At 35.9% G+C, this 22179-nt stretch overlaps 1 protein-coding gene across 3 annotated transcripts in view; it reads left to right on the forward strand.

Moving 5' to 3' along the window:
* The first annotated feature begins 609 nt into the window (after positions 1 to 609).
* Positions 610 to 22179, forward strand: part of LOC143155285 (nephrin) — a 349292-nt gene continuing 327722 nt past the window's right edge. For all 3 annotated transcript variants that reach the window (XM_076327850.1, XM_076327851.1, XM_076327852.1), the window contains exons 1-2: positions 610 to 788; positions 18247 to 18709. In XM_076327850.1, coding sequence (XP_076183965.1) covers positions 18652 to 18709 — 58 coding nt within the window. In that variant the 5' untranslated portion in view covers positions 610 to 788; positions 18247 to 18651. The remainder of the gene's footprint in view (positions 789 to 18246; positions 18710 to 22179) is intronic.

Genomic DNA, 22179 nt, shown 5'->3' on the forward strand with positions numbered 1-22179 from the left:
CATTTATTATTTGTAAAAATGAAAACAAACACCTTCAACGAATGTTAAAGACGATTCGATTCTACGTAAAAACCAAAAACTTGAATAATATTTCCCTCCGTCTTCCCTAGCAAAGAAAAACTTCGATAGAACCTTATTCGTCTACCCGTACATTTTTCCAACGAGTTCAGAATACCATCGTTCGTGTTTCTTTCCAAAAAATGACAATTAGATCGTCTTTGATTTTATTACCAATCTTTGGCACACGTTTATCGAAACGTCTCATTTTCATTACCTTGATCTAGGTGTAGTGGATCCAGGGGTAGTTTAACGTGTCTGACCTTACTCGAAAAAAGTTAACTAGTAAGAAGTTCGTGTTCACTGTACGTCACGAAAAGACTACACGCACAGGTGAGGATACGATGCGTTTATTGATAATGGAAGTAGGTTCGAGGTCCGCCAAGTGGATGGATACCGTGAAACGCGGCGCACAATTTGAAGGGGCCGGCCAAACGATCAGGACCAAGGGCTAAAACAGGGAGTGGGGCGTGAGAAGCGTCGCGACGCTTCTCGGTAGCGCCAGGAACTAAAAGTCCGGGCACCACGACGCGCCAGTGTTCAGCCCGCGATCGTCGCGAGCGTACGCGCATTTTCTCGCGGTTTTGTTCGCGCGTACGCTTGCTCTCGGGTACCGTGCGCGCACTCATATACACGCAACCGAGTTCTCGGGGATTTCCCGTACGAAAGGGGATGCCTCCGCGAGAAACTTTCTGACACCACGCGTCGTGGGGAAACCGAGATTGGAAAAGGTTATTAATTAGTGATCAGTGTCTCGAGATCCGTATAACGAGTTTCCAATTGGAATTTATCGCATAAACGTTCCTTTGTATATCATTTTCAAAGTATCTGGTTGTACACCCCCATCTTTCTTCCGTGAGCAATTTATCGTTGTTTGCAAATTGGCACGATCGAGGATAATCGATGTATTTCGAATCTTCTTCAATGTTACAACGACTAGAAAGACGAAGATTTCATTCACCGATTAAGTCGGGCGTTCAACCACCGAGTTAAAGATTACCTATACCACGGCAGACTAGCCTCTGTAATACAATTTCCTCTTTTTCTTTTTCGTGCTACTTTCATGCACGAAATGAATTAATCTTGAATATTTTACAGAAACGTTAAGGGTTATCGCAATCTTCGTTTGCGATGGTGGTCGAAGAATTTTCGTAATTACGAGCTTTAATAGATTCGAACCTGTCCTCTCGAACACTCGAACCAGCGTCGATATTTAAAAAGGACGAGGAACGACGATTTATTTCATTTCTGGTGTGTTTATTTCAACTCCCGTTGAATAGGATTTCAATCTTCCTCCAAAGTCGAACGAAATTAAGGAGTATTTGAAGAGGGTTTACACGCGAAGATCAGAACCTAAGAATCCGAGTTTCCATTTCCTCGTTGTAGTGTCCGTTTCGTCGTCGATCGTTTCTAATTCTATATTAATTATTTTCTCTACCATCGAAGCGAGTTACGAGACACGCGTGGAACCGTTTATCGTCATTGGAAAATTCGCAATCGAAGTGGTAAAAATGGTCGTAACTGGTGCGCGAAATCCGAGGTCGTTCCTTTATACACATTTCTTCGAAATGTAATCATTCTCCACCGTTGCACGCCACGACTCTAACGTAAACTGTGTTGGAGGTCTCGTAGGAGGAATTGTTTCGCGTAACAGCAACGTCTCGCTCGTGCGGTTGTGAATTTTCATTTTCAGTCGCTTTTATCGAAATCGGTGAACGCGCGTCGGGTATACGTGACTACGTATACGTTACAGGCAACAAACCCCGGGTCATGATTTCATCCTCGCGCGAATCTTACTCGACGTTGAACCATCGCGTTGGGATGGGATTGGTAACAGGCCTGGCCGCTGCGGCTTAACGAGTTCAACGAGTTTTTCCTCGGTCGACCGTTTGGTAATTGGGTATCCACTGGCGCGCAGAATTTCCACCGATACGATACTTTTATCGACAAATTAATCCGTGTCGATTCGTCGCCGAACGAAAAATAGTTGTCGATGTTTTCTTGCCGCGCGACTCGATGACACCGACAGGTGTTTTCGAATACATTTCGCGGATAGATTTTCGACTTTTCGTTCACGAACCCTTTGGGAAATTGTGACGATGAAAGACCTTTGGAAAACGGAGAAAAAGCGCGGGCAAATAAGAATTCAAAATTTCTCGTTCTGGATACTTTCGAATCGATGCACGCGATGATGAGTATTCTGTAGATAAATAGAAAGAGAGAGAAAGAGGGGGGCAGAGAATAGCTACAGATGGAATTTGGATTTAATGAAAAGAATTTTTAGGAAATTTTCCTTCTGTCGTTAATTAGGATTTCGTTTCGCATAGACCGATAGCATTACTATCGCGAAAACATTTACGGATTTCTCTCGCATCGCGAACGCCACCCGGGGGGCACTCTTTATAGCCCCTTGCGGTGTATATTTACGTTGCTGTAGCTTTGTCCATCGAGGAAGGGTTGATCGAGCTTCCGCACGCTTTAAAAGCGAAAATTTGCGTTTGTAGTCGAATTTAAAACAGGGTTTCCTAATCTGAATAATTTCAACGGGATAAGAAAAGGTCACTGGGGCTGGAAAAGTTAGGTTATATTTCGACGTTTCTATTTTTTTTCTTTCTTTTTAAAACCCTGTAATTTTACGAAATGTTTGCCTATTGAATGTACGCGTATTGAATTACAAATCTGTTACACTTTGGTAAAAAATTGTTTATTCGTGTAATAGTAATGGCCTATCACGTGGAACCATCGCGCCTGGACCGGTGGAAAAGATATCCCATGACCGAATCGTCTGAAATCGTAAAACAAGGAAATTTTACAATCTGCATTCGTTAGTGGTTAAATGTAGGAAGTCCCTTTTTTATTTTTATTTCTCGGTATTTGTATTGGTTCAATGTTGAACATTGCATTTTTTATTTCATATTTTTGCATTATTTCGTACATTTAACGCCAGCACCACCAATGCAGATTATAAAACGTGCTTGTTTTTTTTATTTCACACAATTCGGTCGTTAGATACCTTTTCCGATAACCCAGATGGAGTGGCTGTACACGACTAGCCGCGACTTTTACACGAATCAACATTTTTCAATGAAATTTAGTAAATTTGTAGTTTAATATACGTAATAGATAAACAGTTTATATAATTACATAGTAAAAATCTTCGAGGAGAATTTGTAAATTCTACCCTTAGCTCGTCACTCTATTGTAACTCTCTAACCCTCAAATGGTATTGCGCAATTTTTGTACATGAACTGCGTTATGGGATTAAAAATGGTACCAGATACAAGTACCGTAAATCTTGCCTTACGTTGACTCAAGAACTGAAACATATTTAGTATTTTAAATCCTTCGATCAACGTTCTCAATGAACATCCAAATACACATTTGACTAGAAAACACCCTGCAATGTCATTTGAAGGTTATTATCAAAATTTATTTCTGAGTTTACAACAATTTTTACGATTTTAAGGAATCTTCGAAAATCTTTTAATACAATTAATATAATTTACGCGTGCACAAATCAGGAAAATGTTTATTGTATATACGCACAAAAAGTTGTTTAATCGAGTCGTTTAGTCAATCATCTTGCAGTTTGCAGTTTTTGTGAATGAAAGTTTTTCTATTTTTGTTTGAGCGCTATGCGCGTGCCGTGTGCGGTTTTAATAGTCGCGTTTATCGAGCATACTCGTCGAACTCGCTATAGGCGCTCAACGCACATGTTATTCCATCGAACGATCGTCGCCATATTTGCAAAGAACGATAAATAAATTAAACGACAACTTTCGACAATTTTAGGTATTCCTTTCTCGCTTTGATTTCCTAATGTATCGTAAACACGTGGTAATACATCCCACGCATACACACGCATACACATGCATACAAACGCATATATATGCATCCACGTGCATATTTCTTTCTCGCTCTGATTTGTTAATATATCGTCAACACGTGGTACTACATCTCACGCATACATACGCATACACACGCATACACATGCATACAAACGCATATATATGCATCCACGTGCATATTTCTTTCTCGCTCTGATTTCTTAATATATCGTCAACACGTGGTACTACATCTCACGCATACACACGCATACACACGCATACACACGCATACACACGCATACACATGCATACAAACGCATGTACATGCATCCACGTGCATATTCCTTTCTCGCTCCGATTTCTTAATGTACCGTCAACACGTGGTAATACATCTCACGCATACACACGCATACATACGCCTATATACGCATAGTGGAGCATCCGTACATACGATAGCGAGGATTACTCCTAACAAGATGAACTAGAACTATCTTAATGAATCGCAGCGTACAGTGAAAGCATTTTGTAATTAACACCGGCGATGATTCGCAAATTGGTTCGCGAATAAATTTTCAACCGCGGTATGTTAACGAATATCGTAAGCGTCGACAATATTCAAATTCTCTCGGTTTTGTGATAAAATATTCGTTTTACCACGGTGGAAATGGAAATCCAGTTATCATTGCCAGACGTTGAAAATGTTGCGGAAGTTCGATTGTTGGTAGTTCGCGCGGTAATCAAACGTTGTGATAATGCACACTTCCACTCGAATCTAATATAGTGAAAAACACTATCCTTGCTCGTTAAGTGGTTATTACTTAAGTACAGTTTGAGATAAATATTATAATTGTCTTCGAGTTTAGATATCTGACAGCTCTCAATTATTAAAGATCACCGTCTGTGAATTTTCTCGAAGAAGTGAAAATTTCTTGATAAAAACTGTTGCTCGATCACGGAAGAGATACTTTGTATTTCTTCGAGTAAGAGTAGTTTGTAAATTTTCGATGTATCAAATTAGCGAACTATTTGTTATTTATTTGTAATAATCATTTCGAGTTTGGATCTTCTTCGGTGTAAGTGTTCATTCGTCCAGAAACGAAATTGCATAAAATTTAACATCGAATAAAAATTGAGTTAGAAATAAAAGAAATTTACTGTGTATAAATTTACATTAATTACATATATAAATAATATCATGTGGCTTTTTGTCCCGCATAAATGGGGTAAATACCGTACAAACAATCGGAACCGATAAAGAAAAGGATTAATCGATAAACTAATTAATCGTGCACGTACACTTGCACATTGAGTAAGAGTGTAAGAAAAATACAACAGGAGAAGTGCTAGAAAAATACAACCGAGAAGAACATCGATGTACGAATATTTACGCCGAAGAACATTGTGAATGGTGCACATCTGTCGACTATTTGTGTACTCAATTTGGTCTTTCAACTCGCAAGCACCGACTCCAGTTTTATTCTCGTGCCTCTTCGAAGAATATTTACGACATGCAACTTTTATTCTATATCGTAGCCAAGTAATGTCCTTTTAATACGAAAGAGTAAACTTCCACGGAGGCGAAACTTTGTTTCTCTAAAGATCGAAGTGTGCTCGAAACTTTTTAGCGTTGGTAGATTTAGAACGTCAGAATGTGTATTTAATTAATAACGAACGTACAGAAGTGATCGATCGAATTGTGAAATCTGCTCAACGTAGGTCGAAGACGGTCGAATTTTTTAGGCTCGTCGCCGTGCAACCGTTTACCAACACAAATCCTTCTCGACGTATTTCTCGTTTATAGACGTTCACGGTTAATACATTGTTAAGAGCGATGTTTCTCTCTCCGTTAAATAAGCCCAGCAACGGGTACCTGCTACGCGACGAGTGGAGTCCCTCTGGGCTGCCAGCGTATTAGCAAATTCGATTCGGTGCGGTAACTTCCACCGATGGAACATGAACCGGAGGGATAATGCGAACGTCGGTGATGTTGGCGTTTAATAAAGTTTCTCGCCCCCGGGAAAGTGACTTGGGGGTCGTGAGTTCCACTGGACGCGGCATTTTCCGGTTCGTGGGAAAAGAAAATAAATAGCGCTTCCGTTGTGCATTTTCACTCGGCCGCTGTACTTATTGTCCTCGAATAACACTCGAGATCCTTCTGGTCTCGTTGCAAGATGTTTGTTCATCGTGATGCTTTAGCAACAGAACGTACAGAGTGAAACCGCGTAACTAGGTCCGTTTCGAGAAGCTTCTCGTTGTTACAGGTCGTTGAATTCATCAACACGCGAGGGAAAAAAGTATAACCAAGACGAACACTTTGATACTACTTCAACCGTAGAAAATCATTGTTTCGATGAAACCGTATTCGAAGAATTATATACCAAGGGAAATATTTGCGATGCATCCATTTTTTTAAATTCGAAATTGAAAGCTCGGGAAAGTGGGATTGAAAAAGTGAGGATTTTCCTTTAGTATCGTTTCATAAGATCGTTAATATGCAGCTTTATTTTGCAAAATTAAATTTGTAAAATTAGTATTTATTTCAAACTTTTTATCAAATTTTTAGAAATAGTGATTAGGAAAACCAGAAAGCTACGACAGGTGACCATCGATACCTACCTTTGAATCGATGTACAGTTGAATTTAATATTGAAATGAAAATACAAAACGTAATTATAAAGTTTTATCGATATCCATTCAATCGCTTAGACGCAATCGAGTTAACAGACGCATATTATATGCATACGTATCATACGGTATGCTAAAACAATTCTTTGTTAACACTGAAAATGTGATCAGGAGAGCTTGAAATGTGTTTGTCCGTGAAAGAAATTGTTTCCATATTTTTCGTGATTGCAATGCTTTATTACAGGAGAAAAAGTAAAAGAATTTATTTAGATTTTCATGATACCAACACAAAAGGTGGTAAATAAATAATGTTTTAACCGTTCGAAATTGTATATTTTAGTTGCATAAGGCCGTTCAGAATGATAGAAATCGCCATCCTTGATCCAATTTATAACCTCGTTTTGCTTGTACACATTGAACGCCAAAGAATATTTTTACTTTGAAAGATTAAATTTCTTATGAACGATCAATCCTGTTTAGCATTGACATTCGCGTGTAGTCTCTGAAATTTTACAACACAAGGTAGTGACAATTTATTTCAATTAATTTCCAGTATTTTAAATCGAATAATTTTTTTATTATCATTTGTAAGGTAAAATTATACGTATCTCTTGTCAATATGACTAATAATATGGTCGATGACGCTTTTAATTTTTATATGTTTTAAATTATGTTAAAGATTCTCGTGTTTGAATAACTATTACCTAAAAAGTAATTGGTACAATTTGTATAAATAGATCATTCATTTCATTTAAATTAAACGGATGACAAAAATTTCATAAATAAAGTTTCTCCACGCATCTATTTTACGACGTGTAAAGAAATTTTTAAAGTTTGTAAATTAAAAATGTGAAAATTACTTTGAAAACTTGTAGAAAAATTGCCGTGTAGGAAATCCAATATTATCGCGCTAAAGAGCACTTCGAAGAATAATAGAGGTGGACTGGTTACATGGTCCACCTTGTATAGAGGGTGTATTAGAACTGTAGGTAGTCTTAACTAGCTAATGGAAGTAATAACAGCGAACGGAACAGTCCGAGCAAATTGTCTAAGTAGTTCGCAACCTAATCGTTTTCAAGACATTTAGTTTTTTATTTTTTAACTTAAATTTCTTTCACCACTACAGATATCGTAGAATCGTTCAAACTGAAACTAGTAATAGCATTTTAGCTGTACCTTACCTCTTTTGAACAATTATCAACACTTGCTTCTTTTTTATTCTAACGTTTCCACATATAGTATACGCAATAAAAATGTTTCAAAAAAAATAAAATAACAAGAAATGGCTACTATTTCAATAATAAGACGACCACCCACAGTAAGTTTTTATTACTTTGAACACTTGAGATATCAGTCATTATACGATACTCAATTAATGGTACAAAGGACTCAGATTAGAAAAATATTTGCAAAACAATTAGTCCGCATAATTTCCAAACTCCAATTTTGATGAAATTTGCCATAAACGTTTATTATTGCAACCTAACAACAATGGTATATTTGGTTCCTATTGGTTGCTTTCACCTTTAATTATTATTTTATATTATTTTTCTAATATATACCAATTTACAAGTCTCCCGAAATATTACTTCTATTTAAAATATTTTTCAATATCTTTTGAAATTTCACATCAAGATACAACGAAGCATAAATCAAGCAACGAAACTCATAGTTTTTAGGTTGGACCGGTTGGACCAGTTGGACCATTAATTTTACATTTTTTTTATATTTTTGATATTGTACGTCGCGAACACGTAGAGTGGGCATTACGAATTTCAACATCGGACAAGCGACTCTTCTGCTCGCATATGCAGATTCTCTTAAATATTGAAACCGATATTAAGGTCAACACGTAGGTACGTCACAGTGATGAAATTGTAAAACGTGTTTAGTGATCGGAGTGCTACGTGATATTTGAAAATCGGATGAAATTTCCGATCTTGGTACATGACAGACCATCGCGAGTGTTATCAGTGCGTAATTTCAGTGCGACGTAGGGTTGCGTACTTGAAACGAGGGAAGGTGAAGTTTCGGTGACAAGAACTTCGGCGAGACAAGTTGCTCTTCAGTTTCGTACGCGCGAAAATTTTTCTCCAGAAACGATAGATCCATTGATTTCTTCTTTCCAACGAATCTAATAGCTCGGTTGTCATTCTGGCGGTAAAATTTGAACCAGTGAAACCTAACCTAAACCTAATCTTGAACGTTAGGAGACGTCCGAGTAAATTCGATTTAATACGTAACGTAACTCGAACCGTGTGTTGTGGATAAAGTGGAGTTTCCTCCGATAAAGTTGTTCCGGTGAAAAAATTAATCGCAACTTATCGACGAGTGTATCGTAAATTTAAGGTGGAAGTTGAAATTAATTTGTTGCACAATCTGACAGATCTTCGAAAAGATCATCGATCAAAGTTGGGTGTCGTGTCTTTCGGTTACGTTGGATGAATGTGTGATATGCAGTGAATTGCAGTAAAATGCATTGAACTAACATGACTAATACAAACTACCGATCGGTATAGACAGACGCAAATTGTGTACTCCATGTGAGTATCTCGTTTATTCTATGCGCACATCCAGTATCGGGTGGCACGCACGAAATTAGAAAGCTCACGTTACCGTAACTTCAAAACTTTGAGTTTCGATGCGCCAATAACTTTCGACATTTGCAATCGAATTTAAGTATTAATTGGTTCCCCTAAAATTATGAAATTGAAACAAGCGCAAAATGCCGCACATTTCAATGGAGAATTATTTCAATTTAAACGAGATGACTATTTATCACTTTGATACCGATTTTGGAAGTTTGATGAGAGGACTTATGAATTTGTTCGATCTAATTTACGAGAATAATAACTGTACTACAATTTACATTATTAACGTACGAATACTTTATACGTTGTAATTTCAAAGGTGGCTATTTTTTGAATTTCCATCGTGTGACGTTTTTTTTTTTTTTTGCTATTTCACGATTAAAATACCTTGCTTTCATTTTAAGGTGTTTATTTTCTTCTCTTGTTTCGTGCGCGATACTTTAAAGACTTCCAGTTATTACAAGGTCCTTTTGACTCGTACTAAAAACATACTTTCGTTAGTTTAATATTAAAAAGAAAAAGGTAAATGAATGAGTTGCAAATGTCGTGAAACATACACCGTCAAATTATTTACAAAAATATGAATTACTTTCTGAGTCTTCCTTAATAACATTTATAAATTTCTTTTGACAAGAAAATGAATTTCTTTCGTATTATAAGTGTTAAATTGTGTTTACCTGTACTTTTACGAGAGAAAAGTGGTAATTTACCTATAAATTATTGTAAATAATTTATACGTTTTAAATCGTTGATTTGGCACGAAATAATTCCAACAGTGGGTAAAAATTTTAAATACGTAATCGCGCTTGCAATGCTGCCTTTCAGCTACTGTTACTGGATAAGACAGAGGAACTTCATTAAAAACTTTTCTCACTTAGAACTTTAGTCAAAGTTTCCAATTGCAGAAAGAACTCGTCGAGTCAAAATACGGTTCCTCTTGCATTGCAAGTCCTGGTAAACAGTTAAGAGAATCAAAAAACGTAATGTCCGTGACAGTCCAACGTAACATTCTCCAAACTATGTTCCATGGAAAAAATTTTGTGAAAAATCATAATTAATAATTGGAAAAATGAAATATATAAATAAAATATACAAGTATATTATAAACTTTAGCATTTTTTGTTTTTTTGATTTTAAACTCTGGTACAAGGTAAACATTTAAAGGACTTCCATTAAATAATTCTTGAGTAGGATAATAGAGGAGAATGTCAATGTGATTAAATGGGAAATTTGATTCTCATTTTCTTTGGTTAGAATTTATTTGTGCGAGACTGACAAAGTAAGAAACTCATCGGCCAATATTATGCCTAATATAAACAAAAAATGTGTGGTTCAAAAACAGAAATACATCAATTCCGTTAAAACACAATTTATTTTTCTCTTTTAGAAATTATAATTTGCGTTGTTTTGGTATGTACGTGTATATGTAATTTTTTCGCATAGAATGCAGTTTTAATTTTTAACCGAGTTTCCAATTTGTGTTCGTACACTTTTATTTCATTTGGTTTTGTTTTGAAAAATTTTAATTTTAACAACCAAATAACTACGAAAGATTGAACGTATTTCGTGATGAAAAAAGTTTGGGAAACGCTGATTTAACTAGTTAGTCGAAAAATAACGTTAGAAAATATTTTTCTGTGATTATAAGATGCGACAGTAACGAGTCGAAATCAAAATTAAAATTCTATCGATGTTGAAACGTGTCTTATGTAAATCTAAATAATTATGCACAAGCATTACAAACATGTTGGTATCCTTAATATCAGCCAAGTATGCTTCTTGTTCAGCGACGGAATTTGTTTAGAATATATTTAACACCTTTGATAATAATGTTGCCACCCTTAAATACTCTAATTTAATACTCTAATATACGTAAATATTTATACATATTATACCATATATAATATTTTTATATGTGTGCATTTACAGATTACAAGAAATTCAAAAAGCATAATTATTTAGATATCATCTGATACGAGAATTATAAAAATATATTTACTAAAATATTTTTACTCTCAGAGATACAAAGTCTAAATATTCACTGCAGTATCTCTATGCAAACCGTAATCATAGATTTGATTGCATTTAGATGTTTACGGTTATGATAAGCGCTCGAACGCAAAGTTTGAGATTTTTTGTATAAAAATATAAGTTGTGTCCAATACAAGTATAATACGATCTCTCATTGGTGCATAGACTTTTAGCACGTTCAATTTAATGATGTAGTGATACTTTACGATCGCGTAATAATGAAATATGTAGTTCGCAAAATCTTTCCCAGATACTTTTTTACGACTCGACATCAAGTATATATATACTATTCGCTGCATTCAGTATTGCAATATCAGGTTCTCCTTCTATCACATGATAATAAACACTAAACTTTGGTGCAGATTCCCAATCATTTCATCTGTCATCCAAGATAACATAACGACTTTCAATAAGGACTCAATTTATGTCGTTAACAATTTACGTAAAAAAGGAAGAAAAATACACGAAAAGTATTCAGATACGATAATATACAAACAAACATTTTAAAGCTGCAAGTACAATACATTGCATATTATGCGTATCCGTGTATTTAATGTTTCGTCGGAAACAAAAAAGTTCATTTCGTGATAAAAAATTCTATAGAAGTGGAATATACAATACTGGTTTCAATAGTTTCCAGGAAAATACTTCCTCAGTCTTTTCAATGAGTTCATCAAATCGTGGTTCCATATAAATGGCCAGAATACAACGCAGATGGCATGCATTTATATTCATACAGTCAACACAACCAATAATACTGAATAAAATCATTTCCCCAGGTCGTGTACAGCCATTTTGTCAAGTTGCAAAATGAATAGTTCCATCGAAACATTACCGTTTGGAATATTTTATGGGAATATTTGCATAAAATGAAATGTCTGGTGAAACGTTTCATCGAGTTTTACAACTAGAATCTTTCGCATTAGAAATCTCCTATATCATCCGCGACCCTAATTTGGGCCGCAATCCAGGAGTTGAGAACCGAGATTCTGGGGTCGACAAACGTTTCTTGAGAAGAACCGAATAATAAAAATGTTAGACTCTGTGGGTTAAGGAATAATACAAAGAAAATTGTAATATATATATAGAGTAAAGTAATATCTCTGGAGTAGTCTTATTAGTAATAATAATATTAGATAATACCCGATAGTTGGGTCGTAAACGTACAAGGAAGTGTCTTCATCCCCATTGCACACTCCTCCACGCTGAAGCCCCTTTTTCATGGGTATTATTAAATTTATCGAGCTATACGTACTTATGTACTTACAGAGAATAGTGTAGCATTACTATACAGAATGAGCATTTAAATGGAAACATCTAATATCTCCGTTATTTACGGTCGTAGGAAAAATCTTCTTACGACAAAATTATGTTATTTCAAGGAACGTATGTATAGATGGAAAGAATGAAAAAATTTCTTTCTCCCTTTAATGTAAGATTTTTGCAATATCTTTTCAAATGTAACCATATACATTTTTCCATAGTTTTATACACTGTAGGTAAAATAACGAATTCAATCACCTATGATAACAATGCATAGTTCTGCTCACCTGATTTGTAAATATTTAAAGGGTGTCCCATTTGTATCTATACACGCAATTATCTTCTATACTACTCCTACCTATACTCCTAACTATTCGTTATCTGGAAAAAGTTTCAAACAGAACTTACTCTCTTTCGAGGGAGATATCTTACAATGAACACAAGTTTTCTCTGGGTGGAAGCGCCTTCAAGGTTTCACGGTGGCTTTTATTTTTCTAAATAGAACTGTATATTTTCATTCAACTAGATTTGTAGCTTATTCCGAAGGAAATTCACTAACCTATGATTAATCTTTCAAGGACATTCGAGGTCATTTAGGATCACTTAAAATCTTGATCGTTCAGAAAATGTTCTGTGTCTTCTATATTAGAAACAATGACTTCGAACATCGATTCTTTGATTTATTCCGTCCCAGAATGATACTTCTATCTCCTCGAAAGTTGCCATTCTAATTTTCTGTTTCGTATTCTAAGCATTCAGATTATCAAGGGCGGTGGGCTCATCTCGGTATACTTTACCTTTCACAAAGCCTAGCTATAAATTCTCAAAGCTTTGGCTATGAATTCAAATGGCCTTGTATAAATGTATGATCATTTGAATCTTGACGTATATGTACGCGTTGTATTTAGTAAACAAACGTAAGCAACGAACAACAATTTTTGTTTATTACCAGCTGATTCATTGATCTAAAAGGAGATATAAGATAATAATGATTCACTAACGATAACTGGGAGTGTACAGGGTGAGTCAGGGTGAGTCATTGTTGTGAATCAATATCTCAAGAGCCGGTAGGAATATCGCACTAATTCCTGATGATGGTTTAAGAATAAAAAAGTACACGTTACTTGTGTGATGTATCTGTTTAGAAATAGCGTCAGTTGTTAAATCTTGAAGGTACATTGTGTTTTCTTTACGAAAAAACATATATGTGAGGAAAGTGATACAACTCCTTGATTCACTTATGAAAATCTTATTCGTCAATTTTCATAATTTGGTTGATAGAAAACATTCGTGTCTCTTTTTCTCATTTACGTCATTTATAGTCCACCGAGTTTAATAAAATTTATTTAAAAGCGCAAACTTCGTAGTTAATAATGGAACAAGATATCTTCCAAATGGCCACCTCGGCTTTTTTTACAGGCCACCGATCTTTTCCTAAGATTTTTCAAGTTAATTGGTTTGACGTTTTAAAAATAGCGCGAAATTCAAATCGACCCATCACCGGTCGATTTGACCACTATTGGAACACTAGTATTGAGATTTCATAACAGCGATACTTTTACAAGTGTCTGTATTCAGATCCTATCGAATCACGAATCGTTCGTTGAAGTCTCATAAAAAGCAATAGGACACGGTAAATGTCCTTTAAACTCGAGCACGAAGTTAGTTGGCAAGGAAGAGCACCGCGAAGGTTCATGCAATTAATCACTTAGCGGTTTTATTCAATTATGTCTTGCCGCGGTCCAGAGTGCCGGTGGAACGCGAGTAGTAGGAGAATTTAGGATTGTTGGCGACAATGGTGTAGGTCGAAAGGAAAGTTGGAGACGAAGGAGGAAGCAACGGAAGTCCCTAGTAGAGTGGTATTTGATTTGTACGCAAATGCAAAACATAACGGTAGGGTAACAGCGGGAAGTTGCCGCTAAAGTGTACGTATTCTGTGTTCATCAATCATCGACGATAAAATCCTTCAAAAGGTCGATCCACTTTTTCAATATGTCGTTAGCATATTTCGCTTCGTACTCCGTGTTAAAGAAGGAAGAGGACCGATAAGAAATTGGAAGATGAATGAGATTGCAAACGCAGCTTCCCGGTGAGGGCAACTACGTATGCTTACCAGGGTTCATTTTCATCGAGTGCGTTTATCGTTGCTAACGACTGGACGAGCGACACGGTATTTATTCGTTAAGTGCTCGATGCTCTTAGCGTAGAAGAGACACGTTGTTTAGTGGTTACTTTTCGCTTTCTTTCAGTCCCTATGACTCGCTTTCGCGATTGCAGGGTAGAGGTAAATCAGAAATGGTGAGGAGAGCAGTAAATTTTTAGCGTATAGATCAACCTTGTCCAAACCAGGTCTCACGAGTTCTACCTCAAGAGTTCTACCGCTCTATAAGGTGTCCCAATCATCACCGGTCGATTTACTTTTTGAATGAAACTCAAACGGTTTAAGTAATCCTGAGATTTGTTTCTTTTACTTGAAAGTGCAAACTTGGGAGTTAATAATACAGCAAGATATCTTTCAAGTTGCTGCCGAGGCTTCTTTTACAAATCACCAATCTTTTCAATTAATTTCCCATCTGCCTGGATGACATACGTCAAGTTTCAGATTAATCGGTTGGACGTTTTAAAAATGGCGCGAAATTCAAATCGACCGGTGATTAATTGGGACACCCTGTACATAGTATCTACAAGCCTCTTCATCATAGGTGTACGAGTAAGTGACCAGGTTTCCGTAAGCTAAAACGGTAGAGATGAATCATCCACATTGTTACTATTGACAACTGTTAACTGCAGAAATCCATCGTTTGACGAGGAACGCGAACGGAATAAAACAAAGTGAGATACAACGATAGAGTCCGCGAATGTATCACAGACATTTACATCTTTACATCTCACTTTGTCGTATTTTGTTTCGTTCGTGTTTCTCGTCACGTGTTGGACTTCTGCAGACGTTCAACTTACCCAACAGTGATAGTGTGTCTGCGCGAGTGTATAAAGATCACGTCACAAGTGACATAAGTGAACGATTCACCTTTCCTCTGTGTTGTTTTGGCTCGTAGAACCAAACTGATCAAACTGAGCTGTTAATGAATAAATATTGTATAGATTCCCTCGAGCCTTGTAGGTATAAATTTGTTGAGAAAATTTCCGTTTCCATAGACAGCGTCTTTCAGTTGTTCCTTGTTTTTTCACGCTTATGGAAGTTCTAAAGTCAGACTTTTGGCAAGTTGGTCCAAACGGAACGGCTGCAGCCACAGATCGCTGGATCGCACCACGATCTGCCCAAGTTTTCTGACTCCATTGGGTTTGCTTACTTGGCCAACTTTTCTTCACGCTCGTTCTTTTCTTCCCGCTCTTGCTTTTTATATCTTTCATCGATACTTGCCTCTCTACGGGATCGGAAAAACCCGTGGCACGAGCCCACAGGTGACAGGTATTGTGGTCTGCACTTTCAAGAGACTTTAAACAACTTCTGAAATTCACGTGAATCATTTCAGGAAGAAAAGCGAGACCCCGACACGGGACGGCGAACTTCAGGCCATGAGACTTCTAACAGAATCGCGTGGATTTATTTCATGGTTTTATATTCTATAGTTTGATATTGGTTGTAGTTCAGATCAGGGATCGAAACGGTCATGAAACTTTTTTAATACCATCTTTTTAAATAGTTTCAATGGAACTTTTTAAAAAGAAGTTTTTGCATTATAAGTTCTGATGAGTACAGTTAAACGAGAGTTCTCGAAAACAAAAATATTAGATTTAATGAAAGTAACGGAAAATGAAAGGAAAAATGGTTGTGCAACAGGATCAGATATTTCGTTTATTAATACCGACAATGTTTCAAATTCGTATACAAAGCAACTGGATCCAGCCATACCTATTAAACGGCAAAAGATAGAAACAAATGTTCATTGTGTAAAATTAAATAGTGCTGGATGGCATATATGTAGTAAATAACAAAAGTACTATCACATTGACAAAATCGACGGTAAAAGATACCGAATGGGTTTTGTTTTATCAGCATTAAACTGGTTGCTAATTGACAAATATTTATCGATAAAGTAAGAAAAATACCTGAGCATAAGTGAATAAGAGAAAATCAGAGAAAAATCAGTTCTTTCCCTCGTGAAGAATTCGATGGTTTGAACGTGAGCAGCTTCGCAAATAAGCAATTCAAGTACATCCATTTCACATACTTCCATTTCACAATCTATTTTATTGAATAAAAGGTACCTCGAATGGAACAATTTCAACAAGGTTTTAGTGGTTAGTTGAACCGAAAACATATATCCTGGAAGTCATTTGCTCCACTTCACAATCGTTCAAAGTCAATAATATTTGAAGGTTATGTTCTTCGTACAAAATAATTCTACAAAGAATCAAAAGAAATTGATGTTATTAAATAAAAATAATCCTCGTCACTTCTTTACATTGTGGAGGAAATTTAAATCATATTGTATGCTGATAATTTTATCAGAAGCTCAACGAATAATCTTAACTTAGTGTAGAAATGATTCTTCGACTTATATAATTTCATTTCAATATCCCTGTAATATTCTTTATAAATTTCTATTTGGTCTTATATATGTTTCTCTTGAATATTTAAACTCGTACAGAGTATCCCAATCATCACCCGTCAATTTAAATTTCGCATTATTTTTAAAACCTCGAACCGATTAACTTGAAACTTGACATATGTCATCTAGACAGATGGGAAATTATTTTTGGGAAAGTTCTTTGACAAGATTTTGATCATGTAATAAACTAAAATTCATTTTCAGAAAGTATTGTAATTACTGCCTTTCAATCTACTCCTATTTATTATTGTAACTCTACAATCACTTGTGGTAGGAAAAAAGTTATTTTAAATAAACATTATGTGTATTTTTATGAACTAGTCAGAAATGAAAAGATGTGTGTTTCATTTTACGAAGCGAAGGGTGGTATCCTTCTACCCCTCCGAGATGTCTAGATGCATTGCCTCGTATATTATATAAAAGGCCTCCAAGAACTGTATAAAACAGTAATCGTTTCCAAACTAGGGGTTGCATCCCCTATAGAGTGGTGCCTTACAATCCAAGAGGGGTGTGAAAGAAAATTTGTGATGTAGAAAAATGGAGATAACTTAAACATCTCTTTCTACGTTAATGAGCTTATAATAGAATATGTTCTTTTTCCATTGTTTTAAATATTTCATTTAATAAATGCACCCATTCTTGAATTGTAAAGTAAAGAAAATAATCGAATATGTTATATAAATTTACACGATTCTTTGTTTTGTACTATACTATTTGCAGTATAAAGTTCAGAATAATGTGTATTTTATATATACATGCGATATAAATATTACGGTAAAATATTAAAATTAATAATAAGATAATAAAATCGCTTTAGAAAATTATATCTGTATTTTAAATTGCATTTTCCCAGTCGGATAATTAATTGTTCGCTGACTCACACAAGTGGTAGTATATACACCATATGTACTGTCTGTCCATAAAAAGAAGGCTAACAAGCATTTACATCCTTATTCTAGTCCAGTTTACTAGCTATTACACGCATTGTCGTTACTGGTCACTGTTAATCAACTTCACCATTCTCTGTCAATAGTGGCAACGCGTGTGAGTTGTAAACTATAGTAAAGATATAAACACAAGTTAGCATTTCTCTCGTTGAAGAACAGTACACGCACATAGTGTGCATATGCCAAATGGTATAATGTGTATACATTTACGCGTGTACATAACGTTGTTGCTGCCAAGCACAGTGATTTATTAAACAAAGTAGTAACCATAGAGTACAGGGGTGTAATTCGTCTCATTGGAATTTCAAACATAATGTCTTTCGTGTTGCAGAATGATCGAGAGGATCACCGCAAGAATGCCTACTCAAGAATTATTCGTTGGTGGGAATCGAGCCACGTGACTGTTATTTCGTGGTCGAAAGTTCGTGGAACAACGAAGAACGGGACGAATTTTGTAGACAAAGATGCGACCATCTTTCGGGAAGTGAGCGTCGGAGTGATATGAATGAATACAGGATCGTTCGTGACGCTAAACGATCGAGCCTCGACCTCGTCGAAACAAATACCGTCGATTAACCAGCACGCGATACAACCGGAAACGCGATTAAAACGTAGTGTGTCTTTTTTCTGTGCACGAAGAAACTGACGGGTTCGTGCCGATCGCGTGGAAAGTCTAACGAAATTGGATACAGGTGAGGAGGAGAACCAGCCTAGAAGCGGAAACGGTGATAGAAAAATGCTGTGTCACGTCCTTGTTGCCATCGTCATCCTCCTCGATGTCGTCCACGCTCAAGGTTGGTGTAATTTCCATCCGTTTAGAAATTCTTTCACTCCAGTTTCGAGTTTGCTAGTTACACCTTTGTTTGCGTGTTTCCCGCTCTGACCCAGACACCTTTGAACCCCGCCCCCCCTTTTTAGACGCGATCGGATCACGCGAGCGTAATCACGAAAAAGAAAACATGGCGTCGACGCTTCGTCGATCAGGATTTCGAAGCATCCTTCGTCCACGCGCACGCGTACACTCGGTGACACGGATTCGTTCCGTTATAGGGGCAAGTGGATTCGATTTATTATTGGATAAATAATCAACGGGAAGAAAGAAGTTTTTGTGCATATAAAAAAAAAAAAAGATTTTTGAACCCTTGACAAAATTAAACGCTCTCGGTTTCTATTTCGAGAATATTTTTAGAACGAATCAGAATTATCGAAGCAACCCTAATCTCTTGCTGTACCATTCAGCTCGACGAAATCTGAGCCCAATCAATAGGGAAAGATTAAATGGGCCAGAGTGATACGGAGAACAGTTGGAATACGAGCCTAAATGCGAAATGTTACATTATTTTTGGTATACGTGGCCCCATCTTTGTATAATCTATGCATGACAAGTATCTATGATATGAGAGAAATATTCGTTTTGTCAACTTATGAAATAATGTACAAAAGATTCAATGAAATATTCAGAATACGAAATATAGGTACAATTCTGGATAATCCGACGTAGCGAATACTTGCGGTATATTTGTGCACATGGTATTTAAATAATATATACAAAATATTGATTACATGTATTGAAGTTTATTTTCAGAATGTTATGAATCTTTAATCAGTAATAATTACTTCGTACAATTGATGATATTTCGTAAACATTAATGTCCCGAATCTGTTCGCAAAATATTATTTTACAGTGATTCGTGTGACACGTCTGCATAGTCACGTCGAGGTTAGACATTTTGAAAAGTTTTTGACACAATGGGCAAACTTTAATACGAATAAAAAATTACGAATAAAATCAACGTATAGCGATTCAGTTACGTTTATCCGATTAGATAGTTAAATTTTTCTTTATTCGGTATAAAATATTTTATTTTATAATTCAAATTCGAATTTTTATTTCACAAGAAATGGATAAAAAGTTATTTCTCTTTCATCCGTTATAATCTCTATTTAAATTTTACCGACCTTTGAGTTGAAGTATGCATACATAGGGTGTTCCAATCATAGTCGGTCGATTTACTCTATCCAAATCGCCGCCTCGGTTTTTTTATAGACCACATGATTTCGTGAGAAATGATTACAAAGTTCCCGAATCGTTAACGCCAAAGATCATGATTTTTCGTAATAGGCCTGAATAATTTACACGCGTTATTTCACCGAGTACTTTTCCACAATTAATTTCCCATCTGTCTAGATGACATGTGTCAAGTTTCAGATTAATCGGTTTTACGTTTTAAAAATAATGTGAAATTCACATAGACCGATGATGATTGGGACACACTGTACCGGTCCGCGCCGAACGTCACACCCATTAACGCCATCTAATATTCGAATTATGTAACAACTGGAAGCGTAGGAGGGGGTAGGGTTAGGAGTGGGGGAATGTAGCACGAACCGAACCGCACGATTCTCGAGTGAGACGAATCAATGTCGTCGACTGTACAGAAGCGAGCACGTAAGACTAAAAACTAAACTAAACTGCATTTTACATGTTTGGTGCGCGTGCTCGAAACGAAAAGTTCAAAGCAGTGTGTGTATCCTGATCCGTGGGTACACGAACGTGCGAAACGTTGCTCGAAGCCGAGGGAAGAATTTCGAACTCTGATCGATAGGTTTCGAAACCCTTTGAAAAAGTTATCCATTCGAAGGCACGTTTGCTCAATGAGCTCGACGAGTTCGTTGAAATTTCGAAGTTCGTGACGGGTTATTACGCTGCAGTGAACGTAATGATTTTCGGTACGAAGTTCGTTGCACGATAAAATATGCAACGCGATATAGTCCGGCGAGTGTGAAAATGAACTGTACCGCTTTTGACATTTTCCTGTTTAATTGAATTCGAGGGATTCCGCCCGTTGGGAATCCGAATTACCCACTATGTTTCTACAGAAGATTCTATTACGTGGGTACTCGTTCCCCGTGATCTACGATCGCTTTAGCAAGGAATTATGTCGACCGATGCGATTGTTTCATCATGGCTATACTGTACGTTGCTGACACACGTTTTCGTTATTTTATTCTCTGGGCCATCGGTAGCTCGTACAAGAGACTCTTAAATTTCCACTAATTGTAGAGTGTAAGGAAAGTATCAGCTGGAGGCCATCGAGTTGAAATCAATTTTTATTTATGTTTCGACTTAATCGAAGATTTATCCAGTCCTGACCCCAGACCTGGCCCCCTTCGGAAGCAGCTATTATCATATCTACAAATAAGGAAAATTATTATGTGCAAAAAGTAGATTCTCCATTTTTCATTTCGAATTTTAAGTATAATTGATCCGATTGAAACCAATAATTATTACTCCGAGGATAAAGTTGAAAATTTAATTTTCTCCGGAGATAAATACTATTCGTTTTCTTCAAACACTGAATGAAAATTTCATTTTCATTTTAAAGTATACATATAATCCACCTGATTAGAAACTATCAATAATCACTCACAAGATAATGTTTACAACTTTAATCTTCTCGAGTGTTTCAGATTTGTAATAAAATTCAAATCTTTTGTATCGTAATTAAAGTAAAAGAAGAAAATGGTACATAAACAAGATAGTAATTATTTATATTGAATTTCTTCTTAGCGGATGACTAACGTTTACAATAATTCCCGATTGATATAAGTATAAAAATGTAACGTTAAATGTAAGATATATTTTAAGGTGAGTTTCATTTCTTTATGCATTTTCCAACATTTTCAAGTCCCTGTATCGAATAACTTTTTTAAAGAGAAAAGTTTACTGAAAATAAACAATATACTTCCATTTACTGTTCGACATTAGCCTTTTGAAGGGAACATTGTACATATAATAATTCTAAAGAATGTTATTTAAGAAAGTTATGAAAAGAAAAGGACCCGGAAACTCACTATGAGAAAGTTCTCATTGACGATTCGCGAGTTCATTACGTGACAACCTATACCAACCAACTAACACTCCTTCCTTTGAAATTTTCTTAATGGGATGACACGGAACTCAATTTATTTTCTTTTCCATTTTCAAAAAGTGAAAAAGTAGGTACGTTGCAGTGATTAATGTAATGAATGTTCAATGTCAAATTATAATCATATATGATTATAATTATAAGTTCAAATATAATTATAATCATTTTATTAGGTAGACATTTCAGTTCAACGAATTTTAAATTTATAATAAATATTGCGACGAAATAATAGAAGAAAACTGAATATAAATTATTATATAAATTGCTTAAGGAATACAGCGTTGTATATTTAATAATAATTTTAAGTGCATTTGTTTAACAATCAAATCTGTTAG

This window comes from Ptiloglossa arizonensis, chromosome 2 (genome assembly GCF_051014685.1).
Source record: "Ptiloglossa arizonensis isolate GNS036 chromosome 2, iyPtiAriz1_principal, whole genome shotgun sequence".
In the NCBI taxonomy this organism is placed as follows: domain Eukaryota; kingdom Metazoa; phylum Arthropoda; class Insecta; order Hymenoptera; family Colletidae; genus Ptiloglossa; species Ptiloglossa arizonensis.